At 43.5% G+C, this 21945-nt stretch overlaps 1 protein-coding gene across 1 annotated transcript; it reads right to left on the bottom strand.

Moving 5' to 3' along the window:
- Positions 1–14040: 14040 nt before the first annotated feature.
- LOC119804971 (kelch-like protein 24) lies at positions 14041–19645 on the bottom strand. Its single transcript, XM_042054305.1, is given in 8 exon segments — positions 14041–14571; positions 14574–15394; positions 15397–15499; positions 15501–15566; positions 15568–15687; positions 15689–15715; positions 15717–15785; positions 19517–19645. Coding segments are annotated over 8 exon segments (1866 nt in total).
- Positions 19646–21945: the final 2300 nt, after the last annotated feature.

Genomic DNA, 21945 nt, shown 5'->3' with positions numbered 1-21945 from the left:
ACTCTAAAGAAAACATTTAATTGAGGTGGCTCACTTACAGTTTCAGAGATTTAGTCCATTGTCATCATGACAGGGAACATGGCAGCGTGCAGGCAGATATGGTGTTGGAGCTAAGAGTGCTACATCTTGCAGGCAACAGGAAGTCGATTGACAGTCACACCGAGGGAAGCTTGAACAAAAGAGACCTTAAAACCCAAGCCCACAGTGACACATTTCCTCTAGCAAGGCCACCTCTCCTAATAGTGCTATTCCTTTTGGGGACCATTTTCTTTCAAATCACCACAGTTGTTCTTGTTAGCTTGCTGGGATTTGAAATTGTCTAGAGGACATAGCTCTGGGTTTGTCCATGAAGGTGTTTCCAGTTAGGTGTGAGGAGGATAGACCCATTCTGAGTGTGGATGACATTCTCCCCATGGGACGAGGCCCCAGGCTGAATAAAAAGGAAAAGGAGAGAGCAAGCAGAACACCATATCCATCTCTCTCTCTGCTTCCTGACTGAATGCCATGTCACCAGCTCTTCGAATGCCTTTACCCACAATAAACTGTCCCCCTCCGTCTTAAGTTGATTTTTGTCACAACAGTGACCAAAGTCCACGCTTTTCATTTTCGCAGATAGTTCTCGCCATGTTGTTCAAGTGTGCTATGTGTGACTGTCCTTTCAGCCAAGCAACTGCCATCTTGATGCAATCAGCTGTGCCCCACCCCTGTAAAAAGATCACCCCAGCTGGGCTTGTTGACAGTTTATATTATCTCCCCCAACCCTGAGTAGCCAACTGCTCCCTAGCGAATTGGCAACCCTGTGCTGTCCTGGGAAGACCAGAAGGGGACTTTATCTATGTGCCTCTGGGGAAGCCCTCATCCCAGCTGGGTAAGGCTTTCCAGGTGAGGCTTGTTTGGGAAAGAATGTCACACCCCTGTAAGTGACCACTCACTTAGGTTGTGCAAGGAAGCCCGATAACTCATTGGTTCCCCAGCGTGAACTTGAGAGGAATCATGCCTCATTTTGTCACTGAGACCTTAGGAGGAGTAGACATTGCTTATGTCTCCTCTGGGAAGGAATTTTAGCAATGGGGTTGATCTCAAACCCCTGGTTTCAAGGGATCATCTTACAGACACACACCTCTCCCTCTCTTCCCCTATCCCTGTCTTTCCCTCTCCCCTTCTGTATGTTTTAAACAGTTTCATTCTGTAGCCCAAGCTAGCTTTGAGGTTGTACTGATCCTCCTGCTTCAGCCTCCTGAGTGATGGGACCATGCCCAACCTATCACCTACCTATATCTGTCTGTCTGTCTATTTATCTATGTAGTTGGGACAGGGTCTCATGTAGCCTCAGCTGGTCTCAAACTTGCTATGTAGTCAACGGTGATCTCGAGTTCCTGATACTCATCCTCAGCCTCTCAAGTGCTGGGTTTACAGGTGTGCACCACCATGCCCAGTGATGTGCTCCTTGCTTCACTGTTCTTTGATCCTCACAAGCCCAAGGCCTACCTGGGCCCTAGAGTAAGTTTAAAGGCAATGGAGTGATTTAATAAGAATCTGCATCAGAACTAGAAAGTTCCGTCTTTTCAGAAACAGAAAGATCTGAAGGTAGAGCTCACTGGGAGAGTGCTCATCTAGCTAGTATTGGTGAGCCTTAGATTCAGTTCCTAGTATCATGCACACAGAACAAAGAATAGTCAGGAACTTCCTTATTCAGTGCTGGACATCAGATCCAGAACCTTGTGCGTAGTAGGCAAGCTCTCTGCCAACTGAGCTAAAACCCTACTTTACAGCCCAGGAGTTTTTGAAAATGAGGATAATATGATATAATTTAAAAATTTTATTTTTTATTAATTAAACTTATTCATTTATATTCTGATCACGTGAGAACCTATTCCCCATATAGGGTTGCCTTGCCCGGCCTTATTACAAGGGGAGGAGCTTAGTCCTACCTCAACTTGAGATGCCATGCTTTGTTGATACCCATGGCAGGCCTGCCCCATTCTGAATATGGCATATTTGCCCTAACAAATATTTAAATGTAGCTTAAAATCATAGTCAATGGGCTAGTGTGGTATTTTAAGCAAAATAAGGATCCCTCAAAGACATCCACATCCTAATTCATAGAACCCATGAACATGTTGAAGAGAAATTGAAGTTGCATGTGGAATTAAGGTACATAAACCTTAAAATAGTGAGATCATGTTGGCTTATCCACATGGTTCCAATGTCACTATATTGGTCTTTATAAGTGGAATGTAGACAATAGTCTGAGAAAGATGACAGAAACAAAGCCAAAGAAATGTTATGTTGTTGGCTTTGAAGATGCAAGATGAAAGTCAGGAGCCAAGGAAGGTAGGCAGGGAATGTTTTCTTTGGAACACAGCCCCCCCAACCTTGCTTTAAGTCCAGTAAGATTTGTGCTGGATCTCTGAACTAAAGAAGTGTAGGATAATACATTTGTGATTCTTTAGGCCACTGATATGTGACAATTTACCATAGCTGCAATAAAAATGAAATGCATGTAAACAGATCGGTTAGTGAAGCAAAAGAGAAAAGTAGGAACTAGATCAATCTACACATGAAACCTGCATTCCCAAACAGTGGGTAGAGGATGCTTTCATGATAAATAACTGACAAGTGCCTGTCCATCTACAAAAATTAAATCCTTACGAGACAGGACAAAAACAATAAATTTAAGAAAAATTAGAGGTTTAACTGCCAAAGGTACATTAAAAAGTAGATGCAGGCCAGATATAGACATGCATGCTTGTAATCCCAATCTTGGGAAGGTAGAGGCAGAACAATTGTGAGTCTATGTGGCTAGCTTGGGCTACTTAGTGAGATCAAGTCTCATAAAATGAAACAAAACATAGCCATAAATTTAGCACAATATAATAATTTAGTCTAAGCACGTCTTGACATGACATAATAGCTAGAAATAATAAATCAGATATAGTTTAAGACCTGAAAATTAAAATACCATTTAAGGCAAAAGACATGATGAACTGCCAATTAAAAGGCAGATTTGGTGGGAAGGGAAGAGACATGTAACAGATAAATAGTATCTGTTCAGAGGATACAGTTCCTTTGATAAGAGTGCTTTCCCAGCAATAGATCTGGGTTTGATCCTCAACACCCTGTAAGAAGAGTGAGATATGGGGCTGGAGAGATGGCTCAGTCATTATAGGCTAGGCTCACAACCAAAAATATCAGAAGAGTGAGATATGGAGGTTGGAGGATCAGATATTTCTCAGCTACATAGTGAGTTTGAGGCTACATAAAACTTTTTCAAAAAGAAAATAACTTCTTAGAATATAAGAATAAAGTTATTGTGTATTAGTAAGTAGGTATCATACTGGCATAACATACCTAGTCAACTGAATATTAAAAATAAAGTCAGGGCCTGGAGAAATAATAGCACAGTGGTTAAGATTACTGGCTGCTCTTGCTGAGGGTCTAGGTTCAAGTCCCAGGACCCACAGGGCAGTCCAGAACTGTCTGTAACTCTAGGTCCAGGGGATTTGATGCCCTCTTCTGGCTTCACTATGTATAGATATAAATGCAGGCAAAACACCCATACACATAAAAAATGTTCAGTAGTATCTCAGCATAGCACAAAAAGACTAAGAAACAGAGAACGGAAGGGAAAGGAACCAAAATGGGAATGGACAGTAGATTCCAGAAATCTCAACAGTCATTCAATGGGATTTTCAGACATAAAGTATAAAAAGAAAGAATAGAGAGAAGGCACTACTTGAAGAAATAATGATCTAGAACTGTCTGAACTTGGCATGAGTCTTTGGGGGCTGGAGAGTTGGCTCAGTGGGTAAGCGCACTTGTTCTCGCAGAAGACTGTGTTTAATTCCCAGTGCCCACATGGTGGCTCACAATCATTTGTAACTCTAGTTCCAGGGCATCCAACACCCTCTTCTCACCTTATCAGGCATATATGTGGTACACATACACGTATGCAAGCAAAACATTCATACACATAACATAGAAAAATTATAAAAAGAGACATGAAGGAGGATTGCTTTATCTCAGGAGTTTGAGGCCAGCCTGAGAAATATATTAAGACTCTTGGGGCCCAGGAGGAAGACAGAGCATGTTTCCACCAGAGCTCTGACAGTTCAGGTACAAACTCTAGAGCCAGATTGCAGGAGTACAAAATCGAACTTTTCAATGAACTAATACATTAAAAATAAGAACAGCAGGCATCACCCAATAAGTATTACTATATATTTTAGCTATTAGTGACAAACTGAATATTAAACTGTAAAGGCATAGGAGCTGGGACAGTGGCACACTCCTGTAATCCCAATACTAGGGAGGCTGAGGCAGGAGGACCATAAATTCTAGGCTAGTTTGAGCTATTTCATAGTGAGTTTGCGGCTAGCTGGGCTATCAGATGAGATCATCTCAGAAAAAAAAAAAAGTGAAGGCATTTGTGGTTCCACATAGAGATGGAGACCAGCAATAGCTGTTGGCTTCCTTTCTATCCACAGAGATGGTACAGAAGATGGGTGGAGGTGGTTGGATTTTCAAATAGCTGCCAGAAACAAATCTTCTGTTTGGGGGCATACTAGGAATTTAATCTAGGACCTTGTGTGTACAAGGCAAGCACTTTGGCCAGTCCTGTGGTAACACAATTCTTCTTCTTTGTTTTTTTTTCAAGACAGGGTTTCACTGTGTAACACCCTAGCTATCCTGGAACTTGCTTTGTAGACCAGGCTTGGCAACACAATTCTTGATGGTTTGCCCCACATTGGGGGATGAGATGTCCTGTATGTATATCCAACATTTTTTTTTTTTTTTGGTTTTGTTCGAGACAGGGTTTCTCTGCAGCTTTAGAGCCTGTCCTGGAACTAGCTCTTGTAGACCAGGCTGGTCTCGAACTCACAGAGATCTGCCTGCCTCTGTATATCCAACATTTTTATATTACAACATAATGTTGTCATCTGTGTTGCACTGTATTTATATGTATCCTGGGATCCCCACAGGTTGTGGGGGGAACCTGAGAGTGAGACATTCAGCATTCAGAGGCCATGGGTAGAAAAATCAACTGAGGTATTTTCTTAATGAAATCCTTTTCTTTCCTTGTGTTTTCTGGAAGGCTCATTATCTATCTTGTAAATATCAGTGGTGAGAAACTTGGTAGGGCTGGCCCAGTGCCAGGTCAAAGTAACTTGGGGACATTAAGGCCTAAGTGGAGGGGGACAATTTCGTGAAAATCAAGGCTGACTAGCAAGTGAGCAATCCCTGCAAACCCATCTCTCCAGCCTCTAGTGTGCAGTAACAACAAATCTCACTCATACCTGGATCCTTTGACACTGAGGATGGGTGGCTAATGGAAAAGTCCTGGATGCTTGCAGGGGGAATCACAACAGGCAAAAAGGAGAGAGGGGATTGGCTGAGCTCAGCCTCAGAAACTCACTACCCTAAAAAGTACCAACTTCCAACCTTTACCTATCTTTTCATGAACAGCGAGCTGAATAAAGGAACTGGGTATGCAGACACTGGGTATGAAAACATTGTCAAAATAAAGAAGTCAATAGAGTAGGTTGGATGTGAAAATGGATGTAGTTGCAAAGCAACTACTGATTTGGGCCTGGTAGCACATACTTGTAATCCTACGATTGGGGAGACTAAAGGAGGACTGTGCATTTGAGGCTAGCCTGGGTTACATAGTGAGACCTTCCACCCACTACCACCACCACCATGTTAATACATGTACAAAACAACTACCAAGCTGAAGGTCAACCTAAAGAATTCTTTAATAGTCATCAGGAATGAATAGAGATGGAATCAATGAAGGATAAGTTAATGAATAGAGAGAAACAGGAAGTATAAATTCACCAAATAATAACTTCACTAGAGGAGCGTTAAGTAAATAAATGAATGAGAATTTCTCAGACTTAGAAAAAACTTCAAACCTAAGGATATTATGGTATACTGAATAGAATACACGTCTAGACCCAATGACATTTGAGAGTATGAAAAATGAAGGAAAGTAGAGTTTCTGATTAGCTTGTGAGAAGGCCTGGGTTCCACCAATAGTATCAAAAAGCAAAGCAAGGCAAAGAAAATATTTCCAGGGGAAACAATAAGTTACATATAAAGAAATAACAAAACTAACACCAGATTTCTCAGACATTATACTGGCGGGGCTCACAATATGATGCTTACCTGGACTACAAGACCCTGGCTTCCATCTACAGCACCATAAAAAGGAAGAAAAGCTAAAATAATTGTTCTCTTTATGCCAGGTACCAGAGGTACATAACTGTAACTCTATCACTTGGGAGGCAGAGGCAGGAGGATTATGGGTTTAGGCCAGATCGGGCTATAAAACATGATCCTGCCTATAAAACAAACACAACTTTGTTGACAAGGATACACTGATGTAACAGCTCAACAATGTTAAAAGAAAACTTTCAAATAGGGTGGAAGGAAGATAGTTATTATGTGGGATTCCCCTCTGTATGCTCTGGGAATGTTTTATTTCCATTGGTTAATAAAGAAGCTACTTCGGCCTATGGCAGCACAGAATATAGGTAGGCAGGAAAAACTAAGTTGAATGCAGGGAGAAAGAAGGCAGAGTCAGGCAGATGCCATGCAGTTGCCCAAGAAGCAAGAGGTAACAAACCACGAGTCTCGTGGTAAAATATAAAAAAATAGAAATCGGTTAATTTAAGATGTAAGAGTTAGTTAATAAGAAGCCTGAGTTAATAGATCAAAGAGTATGTAGTTAATACTAAGCTGCAGAGTGATCTTTAGTCCTTGCACTTAGAAGGTACAGGCAGGAGGATGTTGGAGTTCAAGGCCAGCCTGATCTACACTACACGGTGAGTTCCAGGACAGCCAGAGCTACACCGAAAAAACCCTGTCTCAAAACAAACAAACAAACAAACAAACAAACAAACAAACAAACAAGGAGATAGACAGATAGGCAGGCACCAGACAAAAACAAGTTCATTACAAATTGTTCATAAAAGGCCTTCTGAGCAGGAGGGCAGATTAGAAGTTGCCCCCATGTGATGCAGTAAAAGAGAAAGAACATAAGAAAGAAGAGACTGTCTCAAGTAGAGAGGAAGAACAGCGGGAATTCACAGATGCAGTGGGTAGCCTGGAGAAGCTGAAAGACAACTCAGCAAACAGCAGCCACATTCAGTCCTAGCCCTAACTCTCCCTTGTGGGATGGGGAAATACAAGCCTCATCCCACAGGCAAACCCTAGTCAGAACACACTGGTAGCACTAATGCACAGGACAAGCTCTCAGCTCTTGTAAGACTCGAGTCCAGGGACTGGAGAGATGGTTCAACGGTTAAGAGCACTGGCTAATCTTCCAGAGGTCCTGAGTTCAATTCCTTGCAACTGCATGGTGACTCACAACCATTCGTAATGAGATCTGGCGCCCTCTCCTGGCATGAGGGCATACATGCAGACAGAACACTGTATACATAATAAAAAATCAATCTAAACAAAGAAGACTCAGGTCCAGTGCTGAGTTTTGATGAGATTCTGTGGGACAATCAGCTGTGGAGACGAATCCCATTCTGTTACTCACGTGGAGACCTTTTCAGGGCATCTTGAGGGGGAACGTACTATCTAAAACCATAGACCCAGGATGAAAGAGCCATGAGAGCCTGCCTGCAGGCTTAGCTCAGGCAGCTCCGTGGCTCTCATCCCCTGAGGGTAGTCAGTCTCATCCCCTGAGGGTAGTTTCGGAGTTTGATAGCTTTCAGCGTGAGGCCAGTGGTTAGCCAGTTGCTAGTGATCTGCAGTGAGAAGCGCTGGTGTAGAGATCGAGAACTCTGAAGCTCTAGCTACTTCCAGTCTACAGCTCCAGTAGGCTCGTGAATAGGGAGCCCTGTTTGCAAGTATGGGGACAAGTTTGCATTCACAAACCTTGAAAGAACACTACTCAACTTCATATGGAAAAACAAACAAAAACCCAGGATAGCCAAAACAATCTTGTACAAGGAACTTCTGACTTTAAACTCTACGATAGAACTACAATAATGAAGTCAGTGGTGGTGGCGCACGCCTTTAATCCCAGCACTCGGGAGGCAGAGGCAGGTGGATCTCTGTGAGTTCGAGGCCAGCCTGGTCTACAAGAACTAGTTCCAGGACAGGCTCCAAAGCTACAGAGAAATCCTGTCTCGAAAAACCAAAAATAGGGGCTGGAGAGATGGCTCAGTGGTTAAGAATGCTGGCTGCTCTTCCAGAGGTCCTGAGTTCAATTCCCAGCAACCACATGGTGGCTCACAACCATCTGTAATGAGGTCTGGTACCCTCTTCTGGCCTGCAGGCACACATTCAGACAGAATATTGTATACACAATAAATAAATAAATATTTAAAAACTACAATAATGAAAACAGCCTGGTACCTGGTATTGGCATAAAAATAAACAGGTTGACCAATGGAATTGATTTGAAGACCTGGATATTAATTCACAGACATATGAACACCTGATTTTTGACAAAGAAGCTAAAATTACACATTGAAAAAAGAAAACATCTTCAACAAATAGTGTTGGCATAACTGGAGTGCAAATACATCCATATCTATCACCATGCACAAAACTCAAGTCCAAATGGATCAAAGACCTCAACATAAACTGAACTTCATAGAAAAGAAAGTGGGAAGTACACTTGAACACGTGGGCACAGGAGACCACTTCCTAAATAGAACCCCAGTAACACAGACACTGAGAGAAACAATTAATAAATGGGACCTCCTGAAACTGAAAAGCTTCTGTAAAGCAAAGGACATGGTCAACAAGACAAAAGAACAGCCGACTGAATGGGAAAAGATCTTCACTAACCCCACATCAGACAGAGGTCTGATCTCCAAAATATACAAAGAAATTGACATCAAAAGAACAAATAATCCAATTTAAAAAAATGGAGTACAGACCTAAACAGAGCACTCTCAACAGAGAAATCTAAAATGGCTGAAAGACACTTAAGGAAATGCTCAACATCCTTAGTCATCAGAGAAAGTCAAATCAAAACAAATCTGAGATTCCATCTTACACAGAATGGCTAAGATCAAAAACACCATTAAAAAGGATTTTAGTGAGGGGAGGCTCGAGAGATGACTCAGCGAGTAAAGGACTTGATGGCAAGTGCAGAGACCCGAGTACAGAGCGCCAGCAAGCACATCAAAGCCAGGCATAGGAGCTGGTGTCCGGAACCTTGGAACTGATGGGAGGGGAGGAGACAGGTCCTGCTAAAAGGCTTCTTGCCAGCCAGTCTAGCTGAAACAGTGTGCAGGAGACACCTTGTCTCCAAGAATAAAATGAAGAGGGATAGAGTCCTCACCAGCAGACCTTGGGGAAGAGATCTCATTCTGCAGGTTGTGCATGCAACCAGCTCAATAGAACTGTGGGATCTGCACAGAACTTTCATTTGGTTTGTTTTACTTTTGAGTTGGGTTCTCACGATGCATCTCATACTCACCTGGAACTCATCATGTGCACAGACAGTCATCAACCTCGGGGAAATCTTCCAAGTGCTGACATTAAAGACATGTACCACCACCACCACAGTCAGAACTTTCTGTTTTAATAAATCAGAATGAGCAGCTTATAGAGGAGACTAGAACCTATCTGAATGTATTACATACATGAAGAAAATTACCATTGTTTTTGTGAAGCATTTGTTTTCAGATCAACGCCACCTTAAAACACATACTTCACAAAAACTCTGTGTGCGTGTGCGTGTGCGTGTGTGTGTGTGTTAGAGATTGAACCCAATGCCTGTGTATGTTTTTTTTGAGACAGGGTTTCTCTGTAGCTTTTGGTGCCTGTCCTGGAACTAGCTCTTATAGACCAGGCTGGCCTCAAACTCACAGAGATCCTCCTGCCTCTGCTTCCCGAGTGCTGGGATCAAAGGCGTGGGCTACCAAAACCTGGCGCCTTGTGTATGTTATGCATACAAAACTCCATCTGCATCTCAGAAGACCCGTTCTATACTGTGGCGGTGGTCAGAAGAGTCTGGACTCACTTCTCTTGATGGATTTCCTATTCTCTCTCGCCTGTCCTTATGTTTTTCAAATTCTTTACAAGGAACAGGGATTATTTATCAAATAGTGAAGAATTTATTGAAAGTCTGGACTGGAGAGATGAGTAAGTGTGTAAAGGGGCTTGCCACCAAGCCTGATAACCTGAGTTTGATCTCTGAACCCACAAAAGAGGGGTGTGTAAGTGGGGAGAAGGAGGAGAAGGAGGAATAACGCAAGGAGTTAGTTCTATCTCTTGGAAGGAACCTAGTACTAATATTTTCAGTCCTGACAGTGATCTATGAACCCCCCTTCTCTGTGACTGTCTCCTGTGATTGAAGATGCAGACATGATCATGTCCTTCTAGGAAGAGAGAAAAAGCAAATCTTCACTACTCTTCTGTTTCCACGGAGAATAAAAATTGATAGTCTCCCTGCACCCCACTCCTTCTTAACCCAACCTCTCCTTTGCATCCTGGAGAGGTCTCTTTTCTTGCCATCATTTATTTCTGGGTCTTCTTACCTTCAGTCACCTTTCCAATGATACCCTATCTTGGAAAATGGCCCATTGTCCTATTCCCTGCGATTTGGAACTGAACCAGAGGCACATTCAGTTGTCCTTACTACACCATCCCCTCCCGTCCTGAAGTCACATTGAACTCCCAAACCAGCTTCTGTGCCCATGCCAACTCCCTGGTAAGATGATTCCTATTGGTCTCGGTCACCAAATCTACATTTTGGCTTAACATTGGTGGCTTTATTGTTCACCCACATAAAACGGCTTATGGGGAAAGGTCTCTTTTTCTAGATTCCAATTAAGCACTGACTACTGTTAAGAAATGTTTGTATTATTTTAAGATGAGGAAGAAAAAGTTTGCCAATGTTTGGCTTTGGATGATTACCTTATTGGTAAGCTTTATAAAATGGAGGCGAAAAAAACTTAGAGGAAAAAAATTAATAGAAATTTGAAAACATGGATCAATATTTTATACAACGGTTCCCAAATAGGTGAATTCTTTCAGAAAACCGAAACTGCTGCTGGCCAGTGTTGCTCAGACTTAATTTACGAAAAGTGGTTCCACTGAGGGCAGTGGCTTCTGCTTTATGCGATTAAGGAATCAGTGTAGGGATTCCTAGGGCTGGTAGATGCCTGCAAGTTAGGGAAGAGGTACTCGACAAAACTTCAGACTAGTAAGCTCCAACTCTACTAGGTTGGGTACGGAGCAAACCTGTTCTTGTTTGTATTTTCTTATAGCAGTATTACAAAAACACATTTGGTTTTAAAAAACATTTATTTCTTTTATGTACTGATCTATGTGTGTCTGTGTGAATTTATGGGCACCAAATGCCTGTAGATGCCCAGGAAGGCCAGAGGGTGTTAGATTTCCTGGAACTAGAATTACAGGCCTTTGTGAACTATCTGATATGGGTGCTGGAGCCGAACCAGGGTTCTCTGCAAAAGCAGTTGTGGAATATTACTTTGACTAGACAAAGAAATGTCACGTTTGTTTACACTGCAGAATACTGCTTCAACTGTGTAAAGGTGTGTTACTTTTGTTTATGCTATTTTTGTTTAACATCCTGTAAGGATGTGTGGTTATCTATGTAAAGATGTGTTGTATTTGTTCCACCTTGCCTCTCTAAGGCACCTGATTGGTCTAATAAAGAGCTGACTGGCTAATAGCTAGGTAGTGAAAGGACAGGCAGGGCTGGCAGGCAGAGAGAATAAGTAGGAGGAGAAATCTAGACTGGGGAGAGAATGAGAAAAGAAAGAAGAGAACAAAGAGAAAGAGAAGGACACAGCCAGGGCCAGAAGCCAGCAGTGAAGGAGGAGATACAGAGGAAAGAAAAGTAAAAAGTTCTAAGGCAAAAGATAGATAAAGAGAAACAGGATAAATTGAGAGAGCTAGTCAGAAACAAGGCCGGGCATTCAGAAGTAATAGTAAGTCTCTGTGTCATGATTTGGGAGCTGGTTGGTGGCCCAAAAGAAAAAGCCTGGTAGAAGCAGTAAGCATTCCTAAACACAGAACCAGCTCTTCAGCCCATGCCTTCCAGATCCTGGATACAGGTGTGTAGTACCTGTCACGGGATTTCAATTCTTCTGTTAGCTTCTTTGTTTCTTTTGATTTTTTGAGACAGGGTTTCTCTGTGCAATGGCCCTAGCTGTCCTGGAACTCACTCTGCAGACCAGGCTGACCTTGAACTCACAGAGATCCTCCTGCCTCTGTGTCCTGAGTGCTGGGATTAAAGGCACGTACCACCACTGCCTGGTTTTGATTCATTAAATACTCTGAGAACCAAAGCGGATCAAAGTTTTTTTTTTTAAATATTTATTTATTATGTATACAATATTCTGTCTGTGTGTGTGCCTTCAGGCCAGAAGAGAGTACCAGACCCCATTACAGATGGTTGTGAGCCACCATGTGGTTGCTGGGACTTGATCTCAGGACCTTTGGAAGAGCAGGCAATGCTCTTAACCACTGAGCCATCTCTCCAGCCCCCCGGATCAAAGTCTTTATCTTTGCTAGTTATTTAATTTTTTCCCTAGGGACTAAAGTATAATTTAAATCTCTTTATTGTTATATCTCTTACATAATTTTACCAAAAAGTATTAATTAATTAATTAATATTATTGTTGTTATTATTATTATTAGTTTTTTGAGACAGGGTTTCTCTGTGTAGCTTTGGAGCCTGTCCTGGAACTTACTCTTGTAGACCAGGCTGGCCTCGAACTCACAGAGATCCACCTGCCTCTGCTTCCCAAGTGCTGGGATTAAAGGCGTACGCTACCACCGCCCAGCTACAAAAAGTATTTAATATCAGAGAACAGTCTATAAAGTCATAAAATTAGGTATTTTATGGTAGCAGAATTGTTATGATTCAGCCACAACATGGCTGACACTTCCGGGATCCAGGGCCATGCATGTGCTGACAAGCTCTCAGGCAAAAGTGCCTAATGGCCCCGGGGATCGTAGAGGACCCTGTGTGACCTACGTGCAGCATGGTTGCATCACCTACATCTGACACAACTGTGTGAGCCCTTGAGCGCCTGCATGAGCTACATCATCTGCATATGACATAACCACGCCATCCCCCTGTGCGCATGCGCTGGGCAGCCTTGAAAAGCTGGAGACACCATCTTCAGGACTCTCTCTCTCTCTCTCTCTCCCTCCCTCGCTCCCCTCCCCCTTCCTCCCCTACCCCCTCCCCCTCCCCCCACACACCCACCTCACCTGGCCTGTATCCCTCCCCCCCAATAAACTCCTAAGTGGTTTTGTTGCGTGTTCCATGTTTCCTTCTCACTCCCACCAGGTAATTTCAAGAATTGTCACTACATTTTTACAATTAGAAAAAAAAAACCTTCAATGAAATGAATCAGTGCGGATAAAGTCAGTGACAGGGATGTTAAAAACTTATCTCTTCCCTTCACAATGAATTCTAAATGTTCTTAACATCAGGCAATTCAACTTGAAATGAATCTTAAGTCAGGCAAATTTTCTCTACATAACTGATGAGAGAGAGAGAGAGAGAGGAGAGAGAGTAGAGAGAGACGGGAGAGTCGAGAGAGAGAGAGAGAAGAGAGAACATTCCTAAAAGGACAGTCATAAATCCCTAAGATGCTTGCAGCTGGGTGTCATTTTTCTACCCACAGGTTTCTCACAGATGCAAGAGTATAGTCATAGGCCAAATTATATTTTTTAGAGACAAAATCTTACTGTGTAGCCCTTGCTGGTCTAGAACTTGTTATGTAGACCAGGCTAGGTTCAAACTCAGAGAAATCCACCTGCCTTTGCCTTCTGGGTGCTGGGATTAAAGGCATGCACTACTGTGCCTGGTTCTAACCACTATTATTCCACTATTATTTTAACACCCCTCACTCCCCAGTTACAGGAAAGGATTAATTACTGCTTCAAATATTGATATTTTGAGCAGAAAGCATCACGATTGTTTATTTCTGTTTGCACACAGCACAAAGGAGCTTGTTAACTGGGTTAGTTCTTTAAAATTCTGCTCTTGGAGTGGTGTGGCTTCTTGTGTAAGGTATCCTGGGTTTAGAGCTTAGAGTGTCTCTCGTGTCTCTCGAACCTATGAATAGTCACACAGCCATAATGGGACACTGTCTTGGGCATTATAGTGACCCCTGAGATGATACTTGTTTCAGGATCGTAACAGAGAATAGTATTTATGGCTTCTCCGTTTTCCTGTCTTCCACCCAGGATATAGATTTTACCATTACACACAGTCATGCCACAATTTTCCCGTGGACAGAATGTGTCTTGTACGTGCATCCAGTGGTCTTCAACTGGGTCATAACAGTACACCGCCTTGGTCATTCCACCAGCAACGTAGATCAGGTTGTTCAGAGAGACAGCTGTTATGTACCTCTTGGCCATTGGGAGAGATGCACGAAGGAGCCAATCATTGGTTTCTGGATCGTAAGATTGGACCTTATCTGAATAAGAGTTATCATCGGGTCCTCCGCCTATCACAAATAATTTTCTCATACAGCTTGTCACTGCAGGAGAGCTCACTGCTTCCTTAAGCGGCGCAACTTCTGTCCACTGGTTTGAAAATACAATCGTTAGCACTCTACACTGCTAAGCCTCTTTTGTCCATCGTAGCCTCCAACAGCATACACTTTACCGAGAAGGACAGCCATTTTGTGGTGCCATCTGCCTTTGTTTAGAGGAGCAACCCTGATCCAGATATTTAGCTGTGAGTTGTACATCCAGACATCGCGGCTGTTGATTCTTCCACCTGAGACAAGAATATCATTTTTCAGTGCACAGACAGCATAGGCCGATTTGGTAAATTCTGGAATCTTAGCCAGGGACTTCCATTCTCCTGTTACTGGGTCATAGCACTCAGTGTATGGGAGATTAAATCCTCCCGCTTGTTCAAAGCCTCCGATGACAATGATCACTTCTGAATAGCCAGTTGACCTGCGGGGCCTAGTTCTCGGAGATACGATTTCGTTGCCAAGTACATGGTACCTTCTTGCTTCCCGTAGCAGCTGGTAACAGTCAGGGGAATTCTGGATCAGCGGGTCTTCCTCAACAGTCTCAACAAAGTAGTTGGGATGCAAAAGAGGGAGTCGGACGTGGTTTAGGAGCTCAGGCAAGAATGGCCTTCGGTGATCAACATCTTTATAGATCCAGCGCATGACCGCTTCAAAAACAATCTCCTCCTTCCTAACAATAAGCTCATCATTACAGATATAACCAATAAGTCCATCTTTGTCAAGCTCAAGAAATTCTTCATGCTGGTACATATCTTCAAAAGTTGTAATGTAATGCAAAGGTCTGACATTTTGCGTAGAGTGTTTGAGTGAGTGGGTGTCGGCGAAGCGCTGGATTCCTATGCAATTGCAAGGATCCAGCTGTTCCTCTAGAAAATGGACACATCGTCACAGAGACCGTTGACCTGAAAGAGGCTGGATGTTTCGACGAGATACTGAACATTCTCTGCTGTGAGCTTCACCTTTCCAGTATATACGAATTGTAAAAAACAGTTCCATAGCTTCAGCCAAGATGCCTTTGATCTCAACCAGCATTTCGCGGCTCTCCTTGTGGCCGTTTACAGAACATGGCCCTGAAATAGTTGCTGCAGGCTGAGAGGACAGCGCGATGGCACGGAAACTTCTCTCCTTCCACGCAGATGATAACATCTGTGAATATGCGATTGTCTCGGAAGTCCTTTAAATACCCGGAGTTCATTCTCAGCTTGGGCTTGACCCGAAAGAAAAGTCAAAATACTTGGGACTTAGCAGCGATTTCGGGTCCATTTCACAAACTTTCTGCTAGCTGTTGGGGAATCCACATGGCACAAGCTCCTCTGGGTCAAGTCTGCTCTGGTCTGCCTTCTCAGCATTAGTCCCATTGTTGCATCAGCTGACTATGTAATTGTTGAGCAAGGATGGCTGCTAAGAGAATTTTAGGCATTGGCTTGACCAAGGCCCCAGGCAAAATACCCGTGTGTTTAAATTTCCACACAAGCTGGGTCCAGCCTGCAAATGCAGTGCCCAACCCGGACAGTCTTCGCTTTGGGTGTCTAGGGCTTGGGGGCGGGAACACTGGGAACTAAGAAGTAGAGCCCGGCAGAGAAGGAAGCCGGCAGCCTGGCGTTGGGGGGGGGGGGAAGCGGGAGAGCCGGGGGAGGGGAGCGGGAGCGCGGAGAGCGGGGGGCTCCCCCCCGGGACCAAAATATCTCTTTATCAGCCCCAGAGTGAAGCTTTCCTGTTAGTGTACAATGAATGGCACATGGGGAGAGGACTGTCCCATCTCTCCTCCGCATCACAACTGCAGCCCTGAAGTCGCCGTTTGTGCGACTATTTTTAGGCTCTCTCCTCCGTGTCTAGTAGAGATTTCCAACTGCTGTGGCCTGAACCTACACTCGGTGGATTCTTCTGGCCTTGTCTACAACACGTGCCAGCACACGCAGCTTCTTCATGATTCCTTCGCATTTCTCGTTTGCTGATGTGATCAGTCTCATTCAACACAGTACACATGCACCGTCCGCTAACTCTTCACTGTGGGAGATGCTGTGTATTCATTTGTTCTCACACTTGTTACTTGGATTTCAGACTTGTGCCCCTTGATTCTTCTCATGCTTGGCTATGTTCTGCTCTCTGGGGCTGAGACAAGGACAGGTCAGAGAAGGGAGAAAGTGCCAGAGTATTCCCGCAGCTGCAGTCTGCCCAAATCTGCCCTACCCCTCTGTGCCTCACTCCAGAGCCTGCCAGCCCAAGTGAACCCTCTGTTAAGGCAACCCTGATGGCCTCACCTGGCCTCTGTACTGCCTGCGCATTGAGAACTGCCCTAGGGTTTTGGAAGCCCACTGAGCCCCGGGGTAGGGAAGTCTTGCGTATCCAGAACAGGAGTAGAGAAAAATGGGATATTTCAGTACTGTTTGGGGCTGGAGAGATGGCCTCAGTGGTTTTAGGACAGTTGTTCTTCTTGCAGAAGACCTGAGTTTTGATTCCCAGTACCTACATGGTGGCTTTCCAACATTCATAATGCCAGTTCCAAGGGACCTGACCACTGTCTCTGGCCTCCCAGGGCAGCGGCATACATGTACACAAACACACACATGCACACAAAACACCCATTTCTGTAAAATAAAATAAATCTAAGTTTAAAAAAAGCTCCAGTGTTACATCTCAAAGAATAAGTAAGTGTTTTGGATGAACAAAGGGTCGTATCAGAGATGAAAAGTCTAGTTCTTTTTTATTGAAATTACGATCTTTCCTCATACAATATATCCTCCTAATTACAGTTTCCCCTCCTTCTACTCCCTCCCAGCCTCTTCCTCAGCTCCTTCCTCCCCTCTGGATCCACTTCTGTCTCTCATTAGAAGAATGGGCCCTTACTAGAGCTTATACCTCTAAAGCAGCTTGTTCGCAACCTGCAGGTTGTAATCCTTTTGGGAGAGTTGGAAGGACCCTTTCACAGGGGTCACCTAGACTAACCCTGCATATCAGATATCTACATTATTATTCATAACAGTAGACAAAGGTTATGACTTAGCAATGAAGACAATTTCATAGTTGGATTCACAACATGAGGAACTGTATTAAAGGATCGTGGCGTTAGGAAGGTCGAGAACCACTGTTTTAAAGTAAAAACTTCCCCCTCACAGAGAAACTATAGGTCCTTGGGGATGAGTGGCTCTCGTAGCCCTACCCTCTAGCAACTGTTAACTGTCTACAAACTCCTCAGAGAGTAGAGGGGGCCCCACAAACTCCTGACCACCTCTGGACAGAATGCTGAGGGGCCAGTCAGCGTGCAGGTAATTATGAACTGACTTTGCTCCATAGGACTGCAACCTTTCTTCCACCTCTGCAGCGTTTTTCTGCTCCCTCTTCCATCAACTTCTGGGCCCATAGAGGATGTGGAATGATGTCCTATTAGGCGTGAGCATTCAGTAGTCCCTTATTCACAATGCTTTGTGGCCAAAGTTAATATTCTCTGCAGTAATTGCTGCCACTGCAAAATGAAGTTTATCTGCACAAACTGAAAGCGGCTCTGACTTATGGGCATAAGCATAAACACTCAGAAGGCAATTTCTCTTGATATTATTTTTTTTTTACTCGAGCAAAGGGCTTACCTTAAAGATACAGAAATTTGTCATTTTTTAAAAAAGATTTCTTTATTAATTATATTTGTGTGCAAGCCTGCCTGAGTGAATGTGCCCCATATGTGTGCAAGATCCCATGGAGTCTAGAAGAAGGCATTAGATACCTTGGAACTGGAGTTATAGGTGGTACTGATGAGCAACCATGTTAACTTGGGGCATAAACCAGGGTCCCTGCAAGAGCATCAAGTGGTCTAGTTAAAGCAGTTAGCTGAGCCATCTCTCCAGCCACAAATTGATCATTTTAGTGTGGACCCTCATTTAATATTTTTCCTAAAATATGGTATACAAAAGTGAACTTGGTTAATTATTCCAGAGGAGCTTTTATTGAATATTGCTCTCACTATCAAGAAACGAACAGAAGGGTGATTCCCAATTACTGTATTCCCTGCACTTCTCTCCTTGGGGACATATTATATTCTTGTTACAATTGGACTGGGGCATAGAGCTTCTAAAAATGTTTAGTAGGGCTGGGGATGGTGGTCATGCCTTTATCCTAGCACTCAGGAGGCAGAGGAAGTGGAGGCAGTTTTAATAGTAGAGTACTTGTCTAGTTTGTGTAAGGGCAGCAGCTTCATTCTGTATCATGTTAAACAATAATGAAAGAGAGAAACCAGAAGGTGCTCTCATCAACACCGTGCATATGATAAATATTTAGAGACACTAGAAATATGAATTACCCACATTTGATGAGCACACACATATACCTGTTGGGGTGGCTGACCAATCCCTTCTCTGAGGGGCGTGGCCGCTCCAGGGGCAAAAGGTACCTTTAAAAGAACCGGGTTTGGGATAGGCGCCCTGTTTTCTTCCGCTTGGTTCTCACTTTGCTGGAACCTAGGCTTTGTAAGTGTACCCCACTTTCTCCTTTTATTAAAACTGATTCATTTTAAAAAGTCTATTTTGGTTATTTCAAATCTCTGCCGCATCATCTGGCGCACACCACGTGGGGCCTTCTTTTTCTTTAGAACCCCGGGGACAGTTGCTGCCGGGGACTACTTTTACCCCACAGTCCACGGCAGTCAGCAGATTTCTACTCGCAATTTGCAGGCGGGCTGACCCCGGTCGATTTTAATTCAGCGAATTGAGCCGCTCAGCCCTTTTTTATTCCCATGCCTCCATACAGAGACCGCCAGAGGCCGAACGCTCTCAGCTGCCTCGACTCCACCCAGGAGCTGTTTGCTTGCACCTGCTTAGGCTGAGGACTGAGCTCCTCTGATTCCTCCAAGCCCATTCAGTAGCGCCCAGTCCCAACTGTATCCACCGCGCACAGGCCAGACCTTTGGGCCACCCTCCCCCTGCCCGCTTTAAAGATTGTAGATTGTGCCTGCTCAGCGGCCCTGATCCGCATTCCCCTCGCCGTGGCCGCGATCCCCTCGCTGCGATCCCCCTCACTGCTATCCCCTCGCTGCAGCCCTGATCCGCATTCCCTGCGCCCCACCCACAACCGCTGCTATCTCCACGCAGCCACCGGCCTGCTGGCTTCTCTGCGCGCCCATGCACCACCGTGATTCCAAGTGCCATCTTTGACTTTCCTGGCCACGGGATCCAGGTTTGCACGCGCCATCTACTGGCAGGACAACGGTCATTACAGGTAATTTTTCTTTCGATTAAAAATAATCTGATTGAAAATGTCTGATAATATCACCGTTGAAACGATTTTATTGCCTTGTTTAATTACACAGTGACCTGAATTTTGGAGCGATACAGATGTGGTTTCCTTTGGTTGGATATTTACAGGGCTTGGTATCTTCCTTATTTTTATTTTTTTTCATTACAACGTGGTTGGACAATAGAAAAATGATAGAGTCCTTACAGGCAGAAGTTGAAAATTAAAGAAGGGCACGACTGTTTTGGGAAACAACTTCCAAATGGTTGAGACAATTTCAAAAAACAATTCAGATCAACAATAACCACATCAATAAACAGTTTGAAGTTCTCCAGGAAAGGAATAATAGATCTTCCTCTGAGATGGCTTTATCAATGAGAAAAATATGCAGGAGATTCGTAAACGTTTGAAGTTCTCGAAGAAAGGAATAATAGATATTTCTCTGAGATGGCTTTTATCATTTGAGAAAAATGTGCAGGGAGATTTGTACTGCCTCTCAGAAAAAATTCATTGCTATGGAAGCAGGAACAGCTGATTTGAATCATAAATTGCAGTCCCTGTCTGTAGGAACTGAACCCATTATCTGAGACGATTCGAACCGTTGGATGTATTAACAAGACTTTATCAAGGGCTATGAAAGATTAATGGACAGAATTTCAATACAAGATGGCACAATTTATGCCATGAAAATTCTGTCCAAGAATGAGATATTATCGGTGTTGGGACAAAACTTCATATCTTAGAATCCTCTATGAAGGCCTTGGACATAATTCTGGGACAAGAAATTCAGGCATTGCAGAAGGCAATGGGAAACAGATTGAAAAATATTGAGGAAATTATAGACTCTGATGAACAGGAGCAAATGGTACAAAAGAAAATCTTAACCCCATCAGTGAATAGAACTCTCTGGGATAATTTCCATAAGACTTTACCTGTTTTTCCAGTAATAACAGCAGAGAAGGTGACTGGTTCTAAAAACCCTAAGGTCACCAAGGAATATACATGGGAACCCATCCGTATGGAATGATCTGAAAGAAATTAAACAGGCTGTTATGATTTTGGGATACATAGCTCCTTTGTTAAGGGGATGCTAAAATCATGGTCCATAAGCATAAGACCGACCCAAACGATTGGATTCATTTGATATCGGCGGTTCTAGAGAGCAGATCTCAATTTAAACTGGAAGTGTATGTTCAGGACAAGAGGCTTAGACTTTTAGAACAGCAGAGGAAAGAACGATTACCCCTAGATCAAATCTGGGTGAAGGACTTTTATTCTGATCCTCTAGAACAAGTTAATTATGATGAACCACACCTTATCCATATGTACTACAGCAGCCTTAAAGGCTTGGGACAGGGTTCAAGACCCCAGGACATAGAACGGAAATCATATATCAGAGGTTAAACAGGGTCCGAGGAGAACCCTTTGGTGACTTTTACATAGACTAACTAAAGCTGTACAAATAGGGATATCTGACCCAGAAGCAAGGCGTTATAATAATTGAGTCTTTGGCTTATGAGAATGCCAATGTGGAGAGTGACAAAAGGGTTTTTGACGCCTTAAAGATCAGATCAGCACCTTTGGATGAATGGGTCTTGCATACAATGAATATTGATACGTTTGACTATGGCACTAAAGCATGGGTAGAAGAAGAAGCAATTGCCAATGGTAAAAGAAGGCATCAAAATACCAAATGTTTTAATTGTGGCAGAATGGGACATATGAAACGGAACTGTAGACAAAGGATTTCCAGAAATAATAATAATAGCCTCTTCAAGGAATAACAGGAATAGGAGGCCTCAAGCCTTCGGTTTATGTAGGAGATGTGGAAAAGGTATGACATTGGACGAAACGAATGTAGATCATCAAGGATAGACAAGGAATCCACTGCAAGCGGGGAAACGCAATGGGGGGCCTCTCGCAGCCCCCCATGGCGAACTGTGGTCCAGTCATTTTCCCATTACTACTGAGAACATGCCCTTGTCAGAACAATTAGAAAGCCCCATGCCTGCTTGTTAAAAGCAAAAAAACGGGCCTGAAAGATGAGTTACATGTATTTTGGCAACCTTCTATAAGTGATCAAAGACCAAAGTAAGAATGGGTTGTGTAAACGGCATTTTCATACTGGCCTGCTGTGACACAGGAGCAGATGTAAGTATCATTACTCCAGAATCTGGCTCAGTATTGGCTTCTACAGGACGTAAATGTTCAGTTC

This window comes from Arvicola amphibius, chromosome X (genome assembly GCF_903992535.2).
Source record: "Arvicola amphibius chromosome X, mArvAmp1.2, whole genome shotgun sequence".
Lineage (NCBI taxonomy): Eukaryota > Metazoa > Chordata > Mammalia > Rodentia > Cricetidae > Arvicola > Arvicola amphibius.
This window is presented reverse-complemented; position numbering and strand designations above follow the sequence as displayed.